The sequence below is a fragment of the Equus asinus genome, chromosome 2 (genome assembly GCF_041296235.1).
Source record: "Equus asinus isolate D_3611 breed Donkey chromosome 2, EquAss-T2T_v2, whole genome shotgun sequence".
Taxonomy (NCBI): Eukaryota; Metazoa; Chordata; class Mammalia; order Perissodactyla; family Equidae; genus Equus; species Equus asinus.
In genome coordinates, this window is record NC_091791.1 from 63248585 (window position 1) to 63272161 (window position 23577).

The following is a 23577-nucleotide window of genomic DNA, read 5'->3' on the forward strand; positions in this document are numbered from 1 at the left end:
GAGTGACAGAGGTTGCCTGGGGAGTCATTTCCAAAGGGTCAAATCAGGGTAGGGTACGGGTAGGTGTGGGCCCTATGGGGCTGATTGCAGGCCACGAATACAGCTCTACAGTAGCACAAGGAATGCTTTTCAAAAAGAGTGAACAAGACTGGCTGTGAGAGGCAGTGGTGGGAAGCAGTGTACACTTGGCTAAAACTAGCCAAAGAAGAACAGGAAGGACAGGAGAGAGGAAAGAGAGATGCCTTGCCTACCGGCCAGCCTGTCCATCAACACCTCTTACGTCAAGAGTATAATAAGAAACATACGAGTGGACTTGGCTGTAAATTGGCACATTAGCGTCCCTTGGTTTTCCACTGCATGACTAGACACAACCAGGCTGCCTACTGTGTGTGGCATGCAGGCTGAGCACAGGCCGTCTCCACTGTACGGTGTCTATGACAACGCCCTTGCTGAACTAATGAACTACCCTCACCACTCAGGGCACAGGTTACAAACTGACAGCCTTTGGATTTCTTTTGTTTGGGCTTTGCAGTATTTTAAGAAATTTTCAATTTGTTGCCAACACTTAAAAATTGAGCAATTTTACATTAAAAGCCAGATTAGAGACTTTTCCTGAAAAGTCAGATCTATCACATTTGCACTGATTCTCACAGGACCAATGTTGACTGGGACTGAGTAGCAGCTGCCCACTTAGGAGGAGATATGGGGCTCTCTGTTTAGCCACAGGCCTCACCCTCCCATCCTCCACTGCCTTACACACAGTCAGTTTCATTCCTTTACGCACTCTGCCTGGTCCTGAAGGGTTGGCATTTGATTTGAGCCTGGACTTGAGGAAACATTTAGACGTGCAAGTGCCAAGAGCACTGAGAAGGGAACCCAGCCTTCCACCTGGCAATGTGGTCATATCCTGCTCCCCATCTTCAGCCAACTGGTCTAGTACCACACCCCTGCCCACCCATTCTATCCACTACATGTTCTCTGTGCATGTATATTTTTCCCTGTGTATATCCTTTTCCCTCTCGACCCTTTCTTTGCTGGGTGATTTCAACCACTCGGTCTACCAGTCACAATCTACACCAGCCTGACAGCTCCACATCGATGCTCTGTGATCTGACCAGACTTCAACATATGACTTTAGAGACCCATTCTTTCCTGATTCAGCAGTGGGGGCAGACTCTAAAAGGGCGTGCCAGGAATTGAAAACAAGCTGTCCTGTGAGTATATCATACTAGTTCAAAGTTGGAATGTCTTTTTCCCTTTTTTTTTCCTTTGGGGATTAGAAACTTTATTATTATGATGTGCATGTGCTGGTGTGGTTATGTGTTTTACGGTGCATGACCTCTCTTTATCAAACACATCTGAGAGACTGCTGTGCACCAGGTCCTATGCTAAATGCTTTATGTGGGTACTGCTGATCCTCATTATAACCTTTCAAGGTCAATATTTTCATCACCAGATGGAGAAACGAAGGCTCAGAGAAATCACATTGTTAGTGAGGTGTGCAGCATGAATTTCAATCCAGCCTGTCTTCTCCAAAGCCTGCCAGACCCCTTCCATTAAGGTGAGGGTCGAAGATATAGTAATGGCAAGTGAGCACATTAAACAGAATCTGAAGGATTGGGTGGTTGTAGCTTTTTGTTTTTTCATACCAAATATGTTTTCAGTTAACCTCAAATACTTTGAGGTGAATTTCACCTCATGGTAATGAGTCAGAGTCCAGTTGCTTTTTGATCCTGCTTGGAAACTCAAAATGTGCATAACACGAAAGATGGTCCATAAATAGACTCATCAAAGGATGACTTTGAAATGAGGCATCCCCTAATACAAGCACTTGAGCTCCATGGGCTTTTTTTCATCATGACATTGCTTTCTGGACCAAAATAATGACAAATTGTTGGTGCCTATGGCTGGCTATGGGGCCAGGGCCACCCTGGGACAGCCATCAAGGTCTGGGACTGTTCAGCAGACATGGCCTAGGCCCAGGCACATGTTGTAAGTTTCTGAAGCAGGCCAGTCAATGAGCCTTGTAGTCCCAACCTCTTGTGATAAGAAAGACTTTCAGTAACTGGATGCTCTGAATTACATGATGGCCCCATAAAGGGGTGTGACACATGGGGCTGAAGTCAGAGAACAGATTAGGGAGCTGAAGTCCCTCTGGCCTCTATGGTATGTCACTGAAATAAACCCTGCAGCAATAACTGCATATTCTCTTACCTGATGCCTACCTAAACTGTAGGCATTCTCTCCAAAATAGCCTTGTAGCCTTTCCCTGGATTGGGACAGATAAAACTGCATTTTGAGGGCAAGGACTAGCACTATGATATAAAAGATGGATAATTAACCTTGGGAAACTTGGACATTATGGGTGCAAAACTCAGATTCTCACATATAGTTTGTCACTTATATGGGCGAGGTTGTCAACGTTCTACAAGAGGCCTCACCAGACTGTGACTTGGGGGGAAGGGAGCAGGAAGGGAGGCTGTGGGCTTGGTTGATTGGCAGGAGAATTTGAAGTCTCTCCACAGATTCCCACTCAAGTCATCTCCCTGAGGGTTTTCTGGCATTGAAGGCTTTGGCTTTTAGTCGGGTTTGTGCCCAGGCACAATTAGTGTCTTAGCCGCATCCCAGCTTTGAGGGCCGCCCAGACTGCCGCTTGGCTGATGTGCCTTAGAGAAGATAGATTCAGTCCACAGGCCTCTCCTCTGAACCCTCCCGACTCTGATTCCCCACAGCGGCAAGCAAGGCCCGAACCCCACCATCAGCACGCTCAGTGCGGCTCACAGCCTCCAGGGGCTCAGACGTTTCCAGTACAACCACATGCAATTCCCACAGGGCCGGCTTTGAGAGGGGAGCAGACTTTGAGCACTCGGATCCCGCTTCCAGCCTGGGTGAAGGGCGGGGCCTCAGGCTGGGGCGCGGCCTCTGACCGGGGGCGGGGCCGCAGGCGGGCGGCGGGTCTCTTACTGTGATCGCTGCCGAGCGCTGCGTGGATGAAAGCGGCCGCCGGGTAGAAGAAGACGCTGAGGTCGAAGGTGGGCAGGTCGTCGGCCTCGACGCCGTGGTACTCGATGGCCATGTCGCGGTAGTATTCGGGCCCCGTGTCCACGTTCCAGCGGCCGTGGGCCGCGTTCAGCACGTGCGTGAAGCCTGCCTTCTGCAGCCCATAGCGGTCCAGCGCCGTAGCCCTGGGCGCAAGGGAGAAGGGCCTGGTGGGCTGGGCGGTGTCTTGGTCTGGATCTGGGGGGAAACTCGGGGGCCGCCTACAGGTTTCTGCTGTCGATTCAGGCTTCTACAATAAATACTAGTCATTGAAATGAAGGGCTACCCTAGACCAAAGCCCTGCTCCTACTGACATCTTAGCAGCCTGTGCCATTTCATGTTTCTAGCTCCGCCGGTTCTAGAAGGGAGAGGGTTGGAGGCTGGGGGAGGCGAGCTATTCATTGGTCAGTTCATCATTTTTTCATCATTCACCAAATACAGAAGAGCTTGGTGCTGGACACTACAGTGGTCGCAGGAGGGGATCGTCACCTACCAAATCCCCCAAAAGGTGACCAGAATGCAAAGCCAAATGTAAAGGAGAGGACCACCTTCACGGAGCCTCAGGAGACCCTACAAAGCAGTGCTCTCCTCTGACCGTCGAATGTCTGTAAGAGCGTGGAAGTGGGGGCTTGAATGAATGGTTTAAGACTGAGATTGGCCAAAATTCCTGATACTGATGTTCATGGTGTTTGTGAGCACAATGCCAAACCGTTGCTTTGATAAGTGAGTCATTGCCTAGTTGGGCAAAGCGTTGTTCTGAAAAGGAGAGCTATTTGAGCAGTCTGTTGTTTGAATTGATTTCGGGGAAGTCCCTGAAGCCAACAGTGAAGTTATTTGCTAGTTTATAGCCTTATCTTTCTAGGCAAGAATTTCTAGAAACAAAGAGTAAAGTCATGTTGAAATAGGTGGCCTTGAAATGTGAGACAGAGGTAGGCGTCAAAGGAAGCAGGAGTCATTTCTGCCTAGAGGGGCAGGGGAGACTGCCTGGGAGCAGGGCTTCTGAGCCTGCCTTGCTGCGAGTGTTGATGAAAGGGAAGAAGGAGGCAAGGACACGCCAAGCCAAGGAAATGGCACAACCTAAGGGATGGAGGCTGGAGCAAATGAAGGCTTTTCAGGAATGTTTATTATTTCCTGTAATCAATCATTTATCCCCAAAAAATGATATAGATTCCATTGCGTGCCAGGCACTGTCCTGGGTGCTGATGATGCAGCAGTGAATAGGTTAGTCAAGGTCCCTCAGTAAGCTTAGATTCTAATTGGGGTAGCAACTAAGCAACAAATAAACAGGATAATTTTAGATAGCAGAATGAGCAGAATGACTGTGATCCTGCTTTAGGTAACATGGTCAGCGAAGGCCACTGCAGGGAGGTGGCATTTAAGCTAAGACTGAGGAATGAGAAGGAGCTAGGGGAAGAGTTTGAGGAGAAGTGTTTCATCCAGGCAGTGGGAATAGTAAGTGCTAAGAACAGAAGGGAAAGTAGTAGCAGTAGCTGTAGTAGTGAGGGAGTGGTGGTACAAGGGGACGTGGGAAAGATGGGCCCTGTAGGCCATAGGGAGAGTTTGGATTTTATTTGAAGTGTGGTAGAATGCCACAGAGGATTTTAAGGAAGGAGTGAGCATTGTTTTCTTTTTTGAAGATCAGTGGGGCTGATGTGTGGAGATGGATTGGAGAGGGGCAAAAGATAGAAGCAGGGAGCTCTGTTGGAGGCGATTGCAGTTGTACAGCCAAGATAGGAGGGTGGCCTGGACTAGAGCAGTGTCACAGCAGACGTGCTGATGTGTTGGGAACGAGGACAGGAGGGAGGGAACTGGTTTGGCCAGAGCATAGGATATGAGATGAGTGTAGAGAAAGGTTTGGAGAGAGAGTGTGGGATTTGATCATGGAAGTGCTTAGATGCCAGAATCTGTTTTGGGGGTCGAGAAGAGCTTCTGATAGTGTTTGAGGAGGGGTGACCCCCTCTGGGTTTTAGGACAACATCTCCCTCAATAGCACAAAGACCAGTTCTACAGCTCAGGGAAGAGATGACAAGGGTCTGGAATCATAACTGAGGGATCATCTCAAGGCCAGTGGTAAAAGGACACGGACAGAAGTGGCCATGTTGGCTACTGTGAATCAACACCCTAGACTGAGAGGAGCCTTGCACCAAAAAAACATGCCATGGCCCCTCAGCCAAGGGCCCCTTGTCTATTGCTGGCTTCCTGGAGCTTTTTTTTTTTTTGGCCATAGGAGGAACCACAATGGAGTCCAGTGTTTGGGAAAGAGAGACCTGAACACAGGCATTGAGCTTTTAGAAACATTTGCAAACAGCCCATTGGAACTGAGGTGTGGGGAGGCGGGGAGTTCTACCAAGCCCCCCAGCTGGCTTTTGGGGCTGTTATCCTAACTATGGGACACATTCTGCTTTCAATTTTTCCTCGGAAAGGTCTGTTTTTCATTTTTCTTCTTGTCCCAAAGTATGTATACAACAAACATTATGCTTTGGGGACGTAGATCTGTGCTCAATTAAAGGCTCCTCTAATGCAGTCCATCTTGCTGAGTAGCAATCAACCTCACTTTGAGGTTGAGCTCAATGGAAAAATTAAAATTAACTGTCCTTGACAGGAAGTTCCTACCCAGCATAAAGACTGTTCTCTCTCAGTTCAGCAGCTGGGTTTCACCATAATCAAATGGCAATTTGAATAAATAACAATTTGCGCTTTGCTGCTTTGGGGGTCAAGGATCAGGGTAGATATGCAACAAGACATTGCATGACTCCTCCACATTCACCCCACAGAGCTGGTTTTGGCTATGTCTGAGGGAGAGAAAGGGCTCATGGAGAAGATTAGACCTGGTGGGTATCTGAGGCCCACTGCAGGTTTTGGGGGCTCTGTGGTGACCTGGCCTGGGAAGGGGAGGTGGTGTCCTCACACACCACTCTGGAGATCTCCCCCTAGCTTGGTTTACTCAGAGTCCAGTTGAGGGCTCAGAAGGGTATCCATGATAGAATAGGGACCTGCAGATAAACAGGTGACTCTTAGTACTCTTAGCCTACAGGGGCTGTGATGAAGCAGATCCCCAGTTGGTCTAGACACCTGGGTCAGCCATAACTGGGTGTGGGGTGGAGCCGGAGGGTAGTGTCTGGCACTGTATTGTTTTGTTTTGTTTTTTAATTTCAGGGCCACCTGCTCAGATATCTGAGAAAGAGACAGAAATCTGCCTCTGCTGAAGGAGAACAGCTCAGAAGAAAAACAGATACAGGAATTTACTTCTAGCAAGATCCTTAGTTTCTGGTTGTTTTAAGAAAAATCCTAGATGTAAGCAATCTGTTCATTTTTAAAATAACATGCCACTTAATTTCAAAAATAGCACATGCTCAGTGCAGAATGTGGAAAACATATCTCCTCCCACACACGCACACAGAACCACCTGTATTTCTACCCCTAGAGACAAAGACTATTTGCTTTTTAATATACTAAGATCCTCCATTTGTTTTTCCATGCATAGATCTGTATGTTTTATATACATTTTGGGGGTGGGTGTAATACTATATATATATACAGTTTTAAAAACTTTGACAAGGTGATATGTTGTAAACATCTTCCTATGTCAACACACAGCCATCAATAGCTGCATGCTATTCTATTCTATACGTAAATCTCAATTTTACCTCACCAAGCCCCCAGTTTTGGACATTTGTGTTTCTCTTTCTCTCTGTGTCTCTTTCTCATGGAGGGAGAGTGGCAGGTGTTATAAGAAACACTGTAAACAAACAGCTTCACTGTGTTTCTTTGGGCACATCTCTATGTCCTGGAGAGATTTTTAAAAATGGAATTGCTGCGTCAATGAGCATGAGCATTTTTAACACAGTGATACTCATTACTAAATTATTCTCCAGAAAACTTGCTCAAATTTACATTCTGACTTTTATTCTTTGCTAATTTCATAGGCAAAAAAAGTGTCTTGTTTTTCATTACTTTGTTATAGCAATGAGGTTGGACATTTTCTCACAAATTTGTTGCCCTTGTGCAGTTTGCTTTTGAAGGACATTTTCGTATCCCTGTTTTTGACCAAGTTCTCCTTAGCTCTTCTTCACTGTGGACCTCTTGCCTAGCTCTGGATGCTGACTCCAGGCTGGAGGGCCAAGGATGTGACGTTCTTCTCACATAGCCCAATTTCCTCAGGCAGAGACTTCTCCCTTCCACTTTTTCTGGCCTGGGCCAGCTTCCTTCCAGCCCCTCTGGAGTTCCTCCAGGAAGCTTGCTTCAACCCCTCAACCCTTGAGGAATGGCAAATAAGAGCACTTTCTGTGAGGCAGCATTCCTAACATTCCCCTTTTTCAGACCCCTTGGTGCCCTCCTGATTCCCAGTGTACACACCTCAGCATCTACCCGAAAGCCCATTTTCTCCAGGTGTATGCTTTGCACAGAGGGGAGGAGCGATGTGTGTATATGTTTGTACAAGCCCTTCACCAGCTTCCTTGCAGTGGGAAACCAGCTGGTCCCCTGTTGCTGGGATTCTGCATTGGGCATTGAAGGAGACCCACTAATGATCAGATGGTTCTCATACCCCCCTGTCTGTGAGGACCTGCTGATTTCCTGCACCGAATTGTGGACTCCTGTTCACCAAGGACTAAATCCTGTAATCTGGCGCCTTATTTATTCTGATGCTTTAGACACTGTTGTGGTCTCACATCATTTCATGGACATGACCCTGATGGTGACCTTTTCCTCCTTTGGAGTCTTGCCCACACCTACTCCTTGCAGGTGGATTTTAAAAGAGCAGGCGCATTTCTAGCTTTTCATTTCAGTCAATTCACCTGTCAAAAATGAGATTCACCGGCTTCCTAGTTTCGTGGCTGTTCTTAATGCTTGCTGATGAAGCTGTCCGGGTTCGAGGCTCCTAGAAGACACCGAGCTGACAGGTGGAGTTTATAAGCTTGAACGGCTGCGTGAACTAAAACAACTGAACCTCTGGGACCCTCAGTTTTCTTTGTTTGTTAAATAGAACCACTTCCAGTGGCAGTACTTTCCTTACAATATTCTTGTAAAGTTGAATTATGCAATATTCAAGTTCCTTTGAAAGGTTAAAAGACAAATTCCGGGGGGGAAAAAGCAATAGAAAGATGTATGCCAAAATGTTATCAGTGGTTATCTCTGGGTAATGAGATTATGGGTAATGGGAATTTTAATTTTCTTCTTTTTTGTCTATCTCTGTGTTGTAGATTTTCAGTAATGAACATGTCATATATTCACTTAATATGTAAATATATACCATGATTTTTATTGATGTTATTTCCTTAGTTCTCAGGATAGACTGACTATTGCAAAGACACAAGGTGGCCTCTGCAGTTTTAACTCTTAGAAATCTCTTCAACGTCTACCCCACTCCCCCAGAACTAGTCCTCCAAGGATGGGGGCAAAGAGGGAAGAGATAATACACAGGAGGCCTGGTTTCGAGAAATGATGTTGTATTAATGATGGCACTAGGCATTTGGCTAACCATGAAAGGAAACGGTTGACATTGCTTTGAGGCCTTCACTGAAAAGCTGTCACCCAGCATAAGAAGGCCCAGCCAGGCCAGGGCCTGTGGCATGTCGCCCAAGTCGCCTTGCCCATGACTGGTGCCCTGTTGTACCCAAGTCATCTTTGGTACTTGGAGGTTCAGAGTCCAGGTTTTCTAGTTCTTTCAGGTAACATTCAGCATGTTAAATTGTTAACCTTGGCTGTGTTTCCACTGCATTCTAAATGAGCCGTGGCCCACCCTGAAGAAGCAGGTCAAGTTTTAGCTCTCCTTTTTTGGGGAGAGAGGTGCAGCTGTCCAGGTGCACCAATAAGAAGCCCTCTGTCCAGCTGAGGGCTGTCTCAGCTGGTTGATTGGCCCTCATCTCACTTTCCAGCCTCCTCGACTCCAGGTTGGCCCTGGAGATGCCTCTGGCTTTTGAGGCCGTTGGTTTGGTAGGGAGCCGAAAAACAGAAAGGGTAAGACAGAGAGACCCCTGGAAAGCAAGCTCAGCTGCCTGGGGCTGGCCACAGGCATTTGAGGAGTCAGGCTTTATGGGCAGGGGCAGCTGGCTGTTGATGACTCCAAAAGCCGGACCTTGGAGGCACCTGTGTTTTTAATAAAAATGGGGAGCTGCTTAGGGCCCCAGCCCCTCAAGTGGCAAAGCAGCTCCACAGCGCCCTGGTATAGGCTCACAGGGATGCCTGCAGCAGGAGAGGAAAGAGCAATTTCTCGGTTACCCTGTTTAGCCAAGCCTTACTTTCAGGAGGCTGTCCTAGCTGGGAATTTGCACGCACTTTGACAGTAGCCAGGATATTTCCCCTCCTGCTGACTATAGGAAAGAAAAAAGATTTTGTTAAGCAAATGAAAGATATGAATGAGATTAAAGTGAGAATATTTAAATTGCAGAAACTTACTGCTTTCAAGCATACTCAAGCACTTTTGAAGTACCCATTTAGGGACTGCTGATTGATAAGAGGTGATGAATTATTCTTATCTCATCATTGACGCCAGTCCCTGGCTCTCTGGAGGGCAACACTTGGTTAACCTAATTTGAATGACTTAAAAGTAATAAAATAAGTATGTGCTTGAACTTAATAAAGCCTAATTTATTTAATAGGACATTTCTTAAAGAATTTTACTTTAGAGCTGGAAGGGACCTTTGAAGTCATCCCTTTATTTTACAAATAAAGAAACTGAGTCCCAGAACAGTAAAATGTTTTGCCAAAGGCCACACACAGTGGCCACCCACACTAGGAGCTTGAACCCTGTGCTCTGAATCCCGCTTGAGGGCTTTTGCTTTACTCCATGCTGACCCTACAGTTCCCACTGTGGCAGATTCAGACCCCCTACCAAGTTGTGGGAAATGAGTCGGGAGATGGTGGCTGCGCCTTGAGCGAGGAAGACTTCTCTGTGAGAATATCCAAACGGTGGCTGGCAAACCCCCTCTGCTGACCCAGCACACTGAACACCAACCACATCCCCCTCCTGTCTGTGGCCTCTTCTCCCCAGGCTGTGGTGGTGGGGCCACCTCTGTCTTCCCCAGGCTGTTAAGCAATAGCGACTTGGAGTCACCAGGTGATCCCCTTGAGATAAGCTGGGACTGAGAAAATGCTTTAGAAATTCTGAAACCCACAGGCCCATAGGGCTTTGATGGGGCTCTGCCTCCTTAGGCCTTAGGCCACTGGGGCCCTGGAAGGCCAGGACAGTGTCTGTGGAAGGAGTTGGTACATGAGCTAGAGAAGGCCCATTAGGAGGGACGTTCCTTCCAACCTGGCCTTGGGTTCATGATAGCATCTCATGGGAGAAATTTGACCAGGGGTGTTTTCTGTCCCAAGGCTGCCCTGCCCTTAGCATGAGGGACCCTTAGTGGCAAAGATAGTGACTTCTTTACCTTCCTCTCACACTGTCGAATTTCCAGAACCTGTCTGATCTATAACAGTTCACACTTCTGAGTGTGCCAGGCACTGCACTAAGCATCATATATATTAATCCATTAAATCTACATCTTATAGGTGAATAAATTGAAGCTCAGGAAGCTTGAGTGACTTGCCCGAGGCCACACAGAAACCAGTATTTGACCCAGACATCGTGGCTCCGGAGCAGATGCTCAGCTATTCTGCCTCCCTCCATAAAGAAGCCCTTGAAGGGAGAGGGTGGGGGAAAGAGTGAGCTGCTTCTTGGGGGTAAGTCTTGTCCCCAGCAGGTCCCAGGCATCACTGGTCTAGATTCCAGGTACAGCCAGTAGCTCTGGCTGCCCCAGGACACCCATCCTCACCCTGGCTCCTGACCACCCTAACTTCCAGAGCCTTAGTACTCGACTTTCAAAAGTCTTAGGTGCTTTTAGGGAAAGGAGAAACTCAACCTAAGTGCGAATATCAAATTAAAACTGAGGCTTTGTGCATGAGAAGGCAGCTTGGAACTTTTTGCTGCTTTGGGCAACATCTGCAAAGAGACCAAGAAACACCGGCAGCTGTGCCTGCTCTCGGCTGGGTTATAACCTCCATGTGGTTGCACTAGCAGTGGAATTAATTGCTCAGTAAGCATCTGTGAGTCTTGTTAACCTTGTTAAGTGGATGTCTAGGAGGGACCCTAAGCAGAGAAGGGGACAAACATCACTCTGTGCTGACTTTAGCCCCCTGCCCCTGCTGTGCATGCAGGTCACTCACGCTGACCATGGAGCTTGCCTAGACTGTGTGTGTGTGTGTTTGTTTTGAGGCTCAGTTAGACAGAGCTGGATTGAACTGAAAGGGGAGTGACATCATCTTGGTTGAAAGAAGCAAGGTTATGGTCAGATATCAAGGATGCAAGCGTATCTTATTGCGTCAAGCTCTACTGTCTGGAACTCTACTAACTAGAACATGTCTGTCCTGCTCAAACACTCTCAGTGGCTTCCTGAATGAAGTCCCTTGGCCAGCCCTCAGCCTTCCACAACCTGACCCTGACCTACCTTCCCAGGTTTCTTTCTCACTAAGTAGCAATAATAATAATAACATTTGCATTTGTCTGTTACTTTATAATTTACAAAATGCTTTCACATTCCGTATTTCTTTGAATCTCCTCAGTAACCATTTTTAGAGATGAGGATATAGGCCCTTTCACTCATCAGCAAAAGGACCTGCCTAGAGCCTCTACCCCAAGAGTAGACTGTGGCTTTGGCAGTCTGTGTGTTATCATTTAGAATATTTGCTGCCCCTCCCTAGGGTCGGGTTACACTTTCCTACCCCATTGACTTGAGGCTTTGGCATGGACTTGCTTTGGCCAATGAAATGTGAGCATAAGTGGCATGTGTCACTTCTGAGTTAACTTGTGGTTTGCCATGTGTCTCTTTTCTCTGCAGGAGACTCACAAAATCCAAGGTAGGGGCTACTTCTGAGTCCTAGGTCCTGGAGTAAAGTGGACATGAAGCACAGTTAGAACCAGCCGACGTGTCCACCAGGGACACATCACATGAGTGAGAAATAAACTATTATTGTGGTAGGCCACCAAGATGTTGGGGTTACCTGTTGTCACATGGCTAAATCTAGGCTCACCACACACTGGTAAAATATGGCGTAATCACAGACCTTCTGAAAGTGCCCCTTCTCCCACATTTGTCCCCTGTATTCCAGGTAAATCACCCTGTTTGCTCTCACCTCTATGTCTTTTATCATCCTGCTCCTTCTGGCCTGAATTTTGTTGAAATCCTACCCATCTTCCAAAGTCAAGCTTGGGATTCACCTCTTCTGTAATGCTTTCTCAGATCCATACTAATACCAAACACTTACTCAGGGTTTACTGTGTGCCAGCTACTACTCTAGCACTTTACTTGTTTTAATTCATTTAATCTTCACCCTATGAGATATGCCCTATTACTGCCCGTACAAGGAGAAGGGATGTAAACCAGTTTGTCCAAGATCACACAGATGGTAACTGGCAGAGTCGGGACTCAAACCCTGCATTCCATCCCTGCAAACTACTTCTCTCTCTGTTCCCTGTTACCTTTCTACACACCGCTTCTCCTCAACTGTAGAACAGCTTCTTTATCTGACTGACCACATATTCTTGATCTGGATTTGTGTATAAATTCTATCACTGGCTGGTGGGTGACCTTGGGCTAGTCAGTTAATTTCACTGAGCCTCAGTTTCCTCTTTGTATCTCCCACAGCTCCTATTAAGGTGCCCAGTAAATACTCACTGACTGATTGACTAAATAGATGAGCTCTGTGAGCCTTGGTTTGCCCATTTGTAAAATAGGAGTAAAAATGGCACCTCCTTCATAGGGTTGTTGTGGAGTTTAAAGATGCCTAGCACAGGGCACGGTCCATGGTGAGAATCCAATACAATTAGCTGTTATTACTATTATATGCTGTTGGAAAGGTAAATAATATAGTACAGGGAGAAAAACTTTCTTCTCACTACAGGGATTGGGGAAAGCTAGCTTCATGGCAGAAGAAACTTGAGTGGACTTTGAAGAATGGATAGAATCTGGACACAGAGATGAGATGAAAGGAAGGCATTTTAGACAAAGGGAACAGCATAGATAAAGACATAGAGACAGTGTACGTCTTAAAATCTCAATCCTCCTTCCCCCAGTTATACCATTTTTAGGGTCAGATCTAAGGAAATAATCCTAAATCTGAGAAAATTTTTATGCATAAAGATGTCCGCTGCAGCATTATTTATAAAAGCGAGAACATAGAAATAACTGGTATGTCTAACAATAGGGAAGTGGTTAAATAAATGATCTTATATCCATCTGATATATTATTGTATAGATATAATTATAATATGTATATTATATATATAGTAATTAAATATATGAGATGTAATAAGGGAAAAGTTTATGAATGATGCTATGTGGGAAAAAAAAATAAAATGAAAAAGCATTATGGTTACAACTATATAAAAACAAATTTCAAACCCAAAAATAAAACTCAGAAAGCCTAGAAAGAAATATACTGAATTATTAATAGGAGTGGCTTCAGACTAGTGGGCTTTGGTGACTGTTCTGGGAGATTTAAAAGTTTTCTTGCTTACATTAATCACTATTTTATTATTACAGCTAACTTTTATTGAGTGCTTACTAGGTACTAGGCACTGCACTAATATTTTACATATATTATCTCACTTAATCCTTACAACCCTATGAGGAAGGTTCTCTTTAAACTATTACAAATAGAGAAACAAAGACTTCTATATTAATGTAATGGGCATATATTGCTTTTATGGTAGAAAAACCATATGTTTACTACATTTATTTAATATTTTATTATTAAAAGATAAGAGATTCAGATTCCGCCCCCCACCCTTTTTTTGGCTACTTCAAACAGTGTTAAAATAAACATTGTTGTGCATATTTCCTTATGCATTGGTACTCTTATTTCCATAAATTACGTCTCTTATAGTGATATTTTGAGTCCAAGTGTATGTATATTTAATTTTGAACTAATTTTAGACTTAGAGAAAAGTTGCCAAAACGGTACAGAGATTATTTGGCAATAAAAAAGAATAGAATACTGATATATGCTACAACTTGGATGAACCTTGAAAACATTATGCTAAGTGAAAGAAGCCAGCCACAAAAGGTCACATATTGTGATTCCATTTGTATGAAGTGTCCGGAACGGGTAAATCCATAGAAACAGACAGCAGATTGGTGGTTGCCTAAGACTAGGTCAAGATGGAGAATGTAGAGTGAGTACGTAATGGATTCGAAATGCTTTGAGGTGATGAAAATGCTTTGAAAATAGATAGTGGTGATAGGGGCACAACTCTGTGACTATATAAAACCACTGAATTGTACACTTGTACAGTTTAAAAGAGTGAATTTTATGGAGTATGAGATATATCTCACTGAAGCTATTATTTTTGGAAAAAAACAGTTCAGAGAGTCCCTATATACCCTTGCCCTAGACTCCCCTAATGTTCACACTGGGAAATGATTGGATAAGTTGGGGTACAGCTATACTATGGAATAGCAAAAATACAGAATTGTATGATTCCTTTTTTTTTTTTGCTAAAAATTCTTTAAAAGAAATGAAAACCCTTTATATGTGTGCATATGTTTTCTTATGTTTGCAATAGCATACATAAAGTCGTAGAAGTATGCAAGTAAACTTAATATTAGTTACTCAGTGGCAAAATTAAGAGAGGACAAAGGGAGATTATGCAGTTTGTTTTTATAACCCTCTATGTTGTTTAATTTAGTATCAAAGGGCATGTAATTTTTGTAACTTTTTCAATTTAAAAATATTAAGGGAAAAAATAGGCAAAGAATTCTGCCCCTAGATCTTCCCACGACTAGACAGCTCTCCTTAGGTTTTAAGCAGCGCAACGTATATTGAAATCACACATGGAGGGTCCTGCACACCCGCTCCTTGGAAAGATGGAATGTGGGCTGAAATCCTGGGGGAGGGAGGGAGGAGTGGGAGTCCTAGTTAAGATGAAAGCTTCTGGGTTGGGCTGTATTCGAATCCAGCTCTCTGCCACCTACTGAGCTCTGGGACCTTTGGCCATCTACTTAACTCCTCTGTACCTCAGTTTCCTTATCTTTAAAATGGGAGTAATTAGGTGACCTCTTTCATTGGGCTATGGTGAGAATAAAATGAGATTGTACATGCAAGATGGCTAAGACAGTGCCTGGCACATAGTATTCAATAAATGACAGGCATTATTATTATTAATATTATTTACAGTAGGCACTTCCCAATTGTTTAAGGAGTGGGGAATGGTGGCTATAAAAATCTAGGGGGGAGGAGTTGGCCTGGTGGCATAGTGGTTGAGTTCACACTTTCTGCTTTGGCAGCCCAGGGTTCATAGGTTCAAATCCATGCTTGTTAGGCCACGCTCTGGCAGCATCCCACATAAGGTAAAGGAATATTGGCACAGATGTTAGCTCAGGGCCAATCTTCCTCACAAAAAAAAGAGAAAAAAAATTTAGTGGCGGGAACAGCAATCTCAACTTTGCTAGGCCTGTGCTTCCCAACACATGGGTTAATGTGCTCTATGCCACCAAACTGAGAACTGACTTTATTCTTGCTGGTATTATACCCAGCTAAAATAAACAACTACATTTTCCAGCCTGCCTTGCAGCTAGGGGTAGGGGAAGTCTTAGGTGAGATTTCCCTTTGGAAAGATGCCCTTTTGTTCACTCCCTTCTGCCTTCCTGTGGTCTGGATCCTAGATAATGGCTGGAGCACTATCAGTAATCTTGAGCCATGCAGTAACCATGAGGAAGGAAGCCGCGCCCTTGGGATGGTGGAGCAGAAGCACAGGAGCCTAGGTTCCTGATGACCCTGGAGCTGCCGTGATGGCCCCAACTTGATTTCCTCTGGACTTCCTTTATGTGAGACAGAAATAAAGCTCTATCTTGCTTAAGCCCCTTTTCTGAGTTTTCTGTAATATGAAAATAAACCTAGACCTAACTAAAAGAATTCTCACAAAATAACTAAGCTAAAAAGCAAAAGCTCATAGTGAACAGGTGGCGAGGCTGTGACTTGGGGAGGGGCTGGCTGCCTTCTCCTGGGCGAGGCTGAAGGTGAGGATTGGCCTGGGGACTTACTCATCACCGATGTACAGCTTGGGCCAGACTTCATTGACGTGGGTGTACTGGGGACTGCCTTTCCAGAAGAGGCGCTCCAACTCGAAGGCCCCAGGGGCGCAGTAGTCTGCCTCCTCCTCCTCCTCTGCCTTCGGCAGCAGCCTCCGGGCAGATGGGCAGGCATTCTTGAGGCTTGTCTTTGGTTCTCCGGATGTCATTTTGGAGCCAAGGGATTTGCTTTCCTTTCTGCAGCTGGTCATGAGAGAAAGTCAGGATTGGGGTTAGCAGGGGACAGAGGTAGGAAATGGGCTTCACAAAGAGAGGTAGGGATAAGCTGATCTTAAGCTTTGGCAGGCATTTCGCTGGCCTGCTGTGTTCCTGCTTCCTCTTCCCAGGCCACAGAGGCAAGCAGGGAGGCCATGATGACAGTTAAACAACACTTCCTCAACATTCCAGTCTCCACCAGAGCAAGAGTGCTGGGCACCCTCTGACGTGGGCTGAGGAGGATTTGCCACAGACCAGAGGTCGGCTTCAGGCCTAAGAAATCCCTGCAGCAGCCGGTCTCTTGCCTCCTTTCCTTTAGATTTTACCTCTTCTTTAGTGCCTACTTTTTCCTTTATCTGAATGGAATCTGCTGGTTTGGGCCACTTTGAACCCGAATAGGAAGGCCCAGAAGGTCCCTGCCATTCCAGGTTGGTGGTACTCAACATGTGCAGAGAGCCATCGGCCACTGGAAGGGGCACATCTGGAAATCCAGAGCCTGTGTAGTCTGGGAGCCATATACATTCTCAGGGCTTCAGAAGCCGTAGGGTTGTGAGAATTAATAAACAGAAACCTCCTTTAAAATGGAGTCAGGAGGCTACAGACCCCCACAGGCAGAGCCATACCTTGCATCTCTGGACAGGAAGTGATACTACTTTACTACCCTGGCAGAAGGAAGGAAGAAATTCCTCCTTGTCCCGCAAGAGCTCAGCCAATAAGAGACTGCCATAACTCAGCTAATGAAAAGTCACTATACTTCAAACTCTCAGTTTCCTCCAATAGACTCTGTTAATAACAGCCCTGCCCAACTTCATAAAAGAATGTTTATCTCCTTTGTTTTCCCAGACTTGCCTGAGGTTCACAATAGACCATGTCCCAAATTGCAACTCTTTGTTGTTCCAAAATAAACCCATTTTGCTGATTAAGAAAACTGACTGTTTATTTGTTTTCGATCAACAGAGTGGGAGGAGATTTGGCTGTGTGAGGGTTAGTCAGCTTGTTAAGACAGTTGAAGTCACTGTTTGCCGCTCACACACTAGGAGGCTGGTGGTTGTGCTGACTTACTAGGGGTTCAGAAGAGATGTTCCAAGGCAGAAAGCTGGGTTTAGAGATTGACACGTGTGTTTGGAGAGCTTGTCAGGGTCTGCAAGTGAAATGCAGGAGAAGAGTGTCCACTGTCCCCAAGGAAATGAATTCACTGTGGAATTGGGCAGGTTTGTTCCCAGAGTTGAACGACTGATACATCTACACTCAGACAGCCTTGGAAGGGAAGTTATGCTCCTGGTGCTCTGAGACTGGAAGGGAGGAGAAAAAAGTGAGGTAACTGAGAAACATGGAGGTGAGTGATGGGGAGGAAATATTATTTATTTAGTTAGCAAATATTTATGTAGCACGTATTTTATGCCAGGCACTGTTCCAAGTGCTCTACAATTATTAACTCATTTAATCTTCTTAACAACCCGAGGAGATAGGCGCTATTATTATCTCCATTTTACAGATGAGGATGATTGTAAGTTGAGAATGTTTGTAACACACGGTCTTTGTCTTCTGAGAAGTAATTGCTGAATGGGAGGGGGTAGGGTGGGGGATGCAGTGTGAGGAGGGGCAGGCCAGGGATCTGAAAAATGTAAAAAAGAGTTGGTAGTTCCAAGACCACTAGGATCATGTGAAAAGGACTCAGAATAAACTCAAAGAGGCTCCCTATTGTCAAAAATGGAACAATTTGAACATGAATAATAAAAACAATTGCAGCGAATTGAAACATGTCAAACATCGAAATAGTAATGATACTTAAAACAACTGTTCACTGTTGGAAGATGCTAGAGAACCAGCTCGTTATTTTGCAGATGGATAAGTAAAGGGAAAGAATCCAGCATTTATTGTTCCTTTCTGATACAAACTGTACTACTGGGTAGATGAGGGAAATTTTGTCTTTTATAGAAGTATTCCAGATAATAAAGAAGGAAGAAAGCACCATTTTATAACACCCAATGAACTAACGGACGTAGGCATTGAATATTGACTGCTAGTAACATAAGAAGAGATGATCAGACATTATGGGCCCTCTGACGGAAGAACGTACCACCACCACAAAAGTAGTCTCACCAAAGAAAAACCTGAATCTTTGATCAGAGTCTTCAGAGTCTAGATCTAAATACCAATTTGCATGAGATTCAGAGGACAGTTAAGTTACATCACAGGGCCTTATCTTTTAGACACATATACTGAAATACTCAGATGAAATGATCTAATGTCTGGGATTTGCTTCAAAGACGATATAGTTGGAAAATGTAATAATATATTGTGTGTGGGGTGGGGAGTATAGGTGGAGGTGTGATGAGGCAGGATTGGCTGTGGATAATGGTGGTTGGGGTTGGATGATGGTCGTAAGGTAGTTACTGTTTCTCTTTGTATGTGTTTGAAATTTCCATTAAAAAGTTTTAAAAAGAAAAAGAAGAGGTTGAAAGCACTTCTATGGAGAATTTGATTCTCCCACGTTCACAGTAGATAAATTAAAGGATCACTAGCTAGCAGTGTGTGTCTTTGAGGATCGTGGGAAGCCAGGATCTGTAACTTTCTTCTGCAAAATCCTGAGTTGGGGGTTGGGAGCAATAGGCAGCAGGGGTGACCCTTCTTTGGGGTCTGTCAAAGTGTGATCTAAAGACCACTTCTCTCAGACTCATCCAGCACTTGCTAAAAATACAGATTCCTGGGTTGCACCCTGGACTGGGGTAAGGGCCTAGGAGTCTGTATTTTCACAAGCTCCCAAGTGAGTCTGATGCTCACTGAAATTTGATAATTGCCCACGAGTAGTATGGCTAAAGAGTCAGGAGCTGTTAAGTCAGGAGAAGGGTAGTAAGGGTGCTCAATATACTTTCCATCTTCTCACTGAAGTGGAGGCCAGGTCTTCAGCCTAGAAGGAGGGTGCAGGACTGGGAGGAGTGAGGGGCTGGACGACCTTCCTCTGGGCTCCTTGAAGACAGCTCCTTAGAGTTCTTTGTCTCTGCAGACTCAGTGTCTGACATGGGGGAGGTGTTTAAAAAGTATTTGTAGTATGAGGAAATGGCTTGGTGAATGAATGAAATGAGTGAATGAATGACTCAGGGAGTGAATAAATAAAGAACTGTGAGCCTGCTAGGGACTCAGCCAGAGCTGATGAGGCAGGACTGAGCCTCTGGGCTAATTTGGAAGTGGGGTGAATGTGAGCCAAGTGCAGAATATAGGATGGACAGGCCCCTGTAGTGGGTGGTTGCTCAGGCCTGAACTCCCTTCTGGGGCCTGCCTGCTGGCATTTCCACTCACAAAGTGGGGAGTTGTTTCAAGGGATGGCCAGAAACTTCTGTGGCAGGAACCAGCACAGACACCTCAGGATCCTAAGAGTGCCATTATAGCTCTCCTTGCTTCAGGTCCAGGCACCTTCATTTTGAGAGGTCTGGAGCTCAGCCTGTCCATGGCACCAACTCTTTTTATTTCAAAGTAAGTAGAAGCTGGGCACCATATACCTAAATTTGGAAGTTTAGGCCATTTTGAACCACTAAAGGAAGCTTCAGAAGAGGTGATTTAGGGAGATGCTGGAGTAAATTGCATTCTGAAACTTCTGCTTGCCTCCTTTGATCACTGAAGCTGACCTCACCCTTGCTGAGGCCCTTCCTCCTTCATTATCCTGTGGAAGGAGCCATCCCCATCCCCATCTCCGTGCTGAAAGCCGCGGCTGAATTTCCAGACAGAAGAGGAAGTGGTGTGGTCTACCCAGAGTGGCTTGGCATGCATAGGGAGCTCTGGGATCTATTATCCTCCAGCATGCAGATTTGATGGGGAATGAGAACAAAGCACAGAACTGTCCAGAAACCACAGACCTGTAATCTTTCCAAATCCTGAAGGCGGCCTGTGTGCATCCCTCTCTGCATGGCTCCCAAATCTCTGAACCTCAGAGAGGCTGGAGCGTCTGTTTCCCAGATCACAGCCAAGATGGAAGGGGAAGACAAATCTGTTCTGTTTGGTTTCCATAGATTTGACCCAGAGATTAACTGCCAAGGTCTTGATGACACACACAATATCTATCACAGGCTAAATGTCATAATGAGAGCTGGGCAGGTTGTCCAGAAAGGCCTCCAGCTTCCTGCTGCAGCTTCATATTTAAAGGTTTGGCCCGAGGAAACCAAATGCCAACTTGAAGGCTACTTGGCCTATTGCAGCATCAGCCTGCCTCCTCCTCAGAGCAGCGCAAACTCAGGCTCCTTCCTAGAGGAGCCAGGCAGGTAATACAGAGCAGGGAAGTGGACTGGGTATGTAAGAATAAAACAAACAAGCAAAAACCTAACTATTGGCTTCAAGCTGGAGACATCTTGGATAGTGGGGACTGTGGCACACTAGAGAGCAAATGCCCTCTCTGAAGGGGCAGCCACTTGCCATTCCATGTGAGAATGCAAGCCCGGATTGTCTGATATTTTTATGAGAAGTCAGAAGGCAGAGTTTCATGAGAAACCTGCTGATTTTTAAATATAGGCAGCTGTAGCAAATGCTATCCTTGTCCCATCCCATTCCTCGGCTCAGATCACTGCAGTGTAAGTGGACAGTTCCCTTATACACAAAAGGTTTCCTCCTGCAAGCCCCTGAATCTCTTGGCTTGTGGGTATTTTCTGGTCTTTGCACTAGTCAGATCTGAAGCATGGGGAAGTGCTCACAGAAGCTATTGCCAATGAGGGGCAGGAGTTGGTGGATAAATACGCCAGCTTCCCCCACCCTGACTGGGACCATTCTAGAGTCTGTTCTACGCAGTTTCTTGGAGGCTCCCCAGTGTGCTCCTGCCCCATGCCCAGAGTGGTACCCTGCTCACTCACACATCCTCTGCTGGCTCTCTTCCCTCCTGGTCTCACTTCTCCACTCTGCACCGTGCTTGCTGGAGCACTTCGCAAATGAACAACTTGCACCGAAACCTTGGTCTCAGGGTCTGCCTTGGAGGGAACCTGAGCTAAAATGCTGCTAATTTTAAAACATTTAAAGACTCTGTGATAACAGAGAATGCAGAGGCCAAATGGGCCTTGACCACCAAGGCCTGGAGTGCCGTTTCCCTCTGTGAAACAGTGGTCTTGCCACTGAGGAGCTATTTCTGGAAATAATCAACACATTAATTCTGACTCCATTTCAGAATTTTCGACGGTACAGCTTGCATTTAGATACAGGTTTCCCTTGCCCAATGAGGGAAGGCTTTGATCTGAATTCAAAACTATAATTTTGACACTGCGATTTGAGTTTATGTAAAAAAAAAAAGTGTATATATGTAATTATATATACATATATATATATATATATATTTTAACTAGAAAAAAACCCATCAACATGTCCACACTGTGGGCAAGTGGCAGGACTCAGGGGAATTTTTTTCTGTTCTGCTTTGTCGGCCCGGGGTTTGCCGGTTCAGATCCCGGGTGCGGACATGGCACCACTTAGCAAGCCATGCTGTGGCAGCCATCCCATGTATAAAGTAGAGGAAGGTGGGCACGGATGTTAGCTCAGAGCCAGTCTTCCTCAGAAAAAAGAGGAGGATTGGCAGCAGATGTTAGCTCAGGGCTAATCTTCCTCAAAAAAATAAATAAATAAATAAATAAATAATCATATTTTGTAATAAATAACCATGTCTGTTGTTTACCTATGCTGGCCAAACAGAACAGTCTGGGCAGAAAGCTGCTTGTGACTTCTAATTTGTAATTTCCACTCTATCTTGCTTGCTCCCAGGACCTGGAACTTTCCTGGATCTTCTCTGCCTCTCTGTCCCTCTCTCCCTACATTCATTGGCTTGTGGCCATTCACTGCTCTCATAGGCCCACCGGGCACTGAGGACTCTCAGATCTACATGTCTCATCCTTCCTAAGCTTCATTTTCTTCTTTGATAAAATGGAGCTGTAACAAAAGGAGTAGAAATGCTTTTTAAAACAAACAGAAAAACAAACAAAAAACCCAAACTGAACTCTTTTGCTTTCTAAGATGGAGTATGGGAGAAGCAGAGTGGAGAGATGCATCATTCATTTCAGTGGGAAAATTAAATGTCTAAGTGCACCCCTTGAACCTGCAGAAACTGATGGAGTATATATGCCCAAGAATGTGAGCCACAGAAGAGGCCTCCTGCTTAACAAAAAACACCACTGGAGATTTTTTTGATGAGAAAAAGGTAAGTCCTGAAGCATGACTCTGAAAGTGGTGGTGTGAAACAAAGAGAGCTACATTGTTCCTACAAGAAAGCAAGGGGAGTTCTGAGCCTCTTAGAACATCTCCAGAAGGGATGTGAAGGATCCTGCTGTGGGGTGAGTGTGGTGGGGGCCAGAGACAGCCAGGTGAGGAGTGTCCAGGGGAGAAACAGCCACAGAACTGCTGAGAACAAGGATTCCCAATGTTCAACTTTGTGGTGCCCTATAGCTATGTCAGCCCCCTCTTTGTCACCCTACGCCTTCGGTGAAACTGTTAGACACAACAGACAGCCGCCTTTGTAGGGGTTCTGAGGAATTAAAGGGAAAGAGGCTTGTGCCAGTGGAGAGAAGAGACCAGAAATTTATGAAGCAGCATGTACAGTGTGATTCTGTTCTTATACAAAAATACATTTCACCAAAATATTAACACTGGCTATATGCTTATTTTAGTATGATAGAATTATGTGTGATTTTTCTTCTTTTTAAGGAATCATCTTTTCTAAAGTTTCTGTGATGAACATGTATTACTTGAGTATATGGAGGGGGAAAAAAAAGCCTGTGTAAGTTCTATTTTAGAATTGTTCTGGATGTAATAGATGCTCACGCTAAAACTATGGGCTGAGGTGCAGAAAGGTGGGCTTTAGGCCAAGGCCTGACCAAGTGTTCCTTACGTCTCGCATGGCACTGAGTATCCTAGTAAGTGTGAGCTCCACAAAGATGGGGCTGTGCTCTCCTTGAGGCCTCTGGTGGCTGAGCCAGGCCTAGGTCATGTCAGAAGTTCATTCTAGTCCCTCAGTGCTTCCCGGGAAACCAGAGGGGAATCAAGTTTTGTGGGTCCTGAAGCTTGTACAATTTCTTTAAGAAAACCAAATAGGTGCAGGGCCTTGGAAGAGGCCAGTGCAAGTGTGGGGTTCTGAAGCTTTGGGGTAAATCTACCTCTGAGGGAAACTTCCTTCCCTTCTGACTAGAGACAGATGTCAGATAGAGAGGGCAGCACCCTGCCCCATCCCCCATGACTTGCCTTAGCCTGCTCCTGGCTTAATCTAAATCACCTCATGTTGGGGTGCTCTAGTGGGTCATGAGTGGGGATG

At 45.3% G+C, this 23577-nt stretch overlaps 1 protein-coding gene across 3 annotated transcripts in view; it reads right to left on the minus strand.

Annotated features, from left to right (window-relative positions):
- DUSP29 (dual specificity phosphatase 29) overlaps positions 1–23577 on the minus strand; it is a 56134-nt gene that overhangs the window by 8295 nt on the left and 24262 nt on the right. For 2 of the 3 annotated variants that reach the window (XM_070490883.1, XM_014860637.3), the window contains exons 2-3: positions 16062–16292; positions 2965–3185 (exon numbers count right to left, since the gene is read on the minus strand). In XM_070490883.1, the coding sequence (XP_070346984.1) occupies positions 2965–3185; positions 16062–16258 (418 nt within the window). In that variant the 5' untranslated portion in view covers positions 16259–16292. Of the gene's footprint in view, positions 1–2964; positions 3186–16061; positions 16293–17366; positions 17597–23577 lie in introns of all 3 variants that reach the window. The other variant, XM_044757515.2, reaches the window with a different exon arrangement.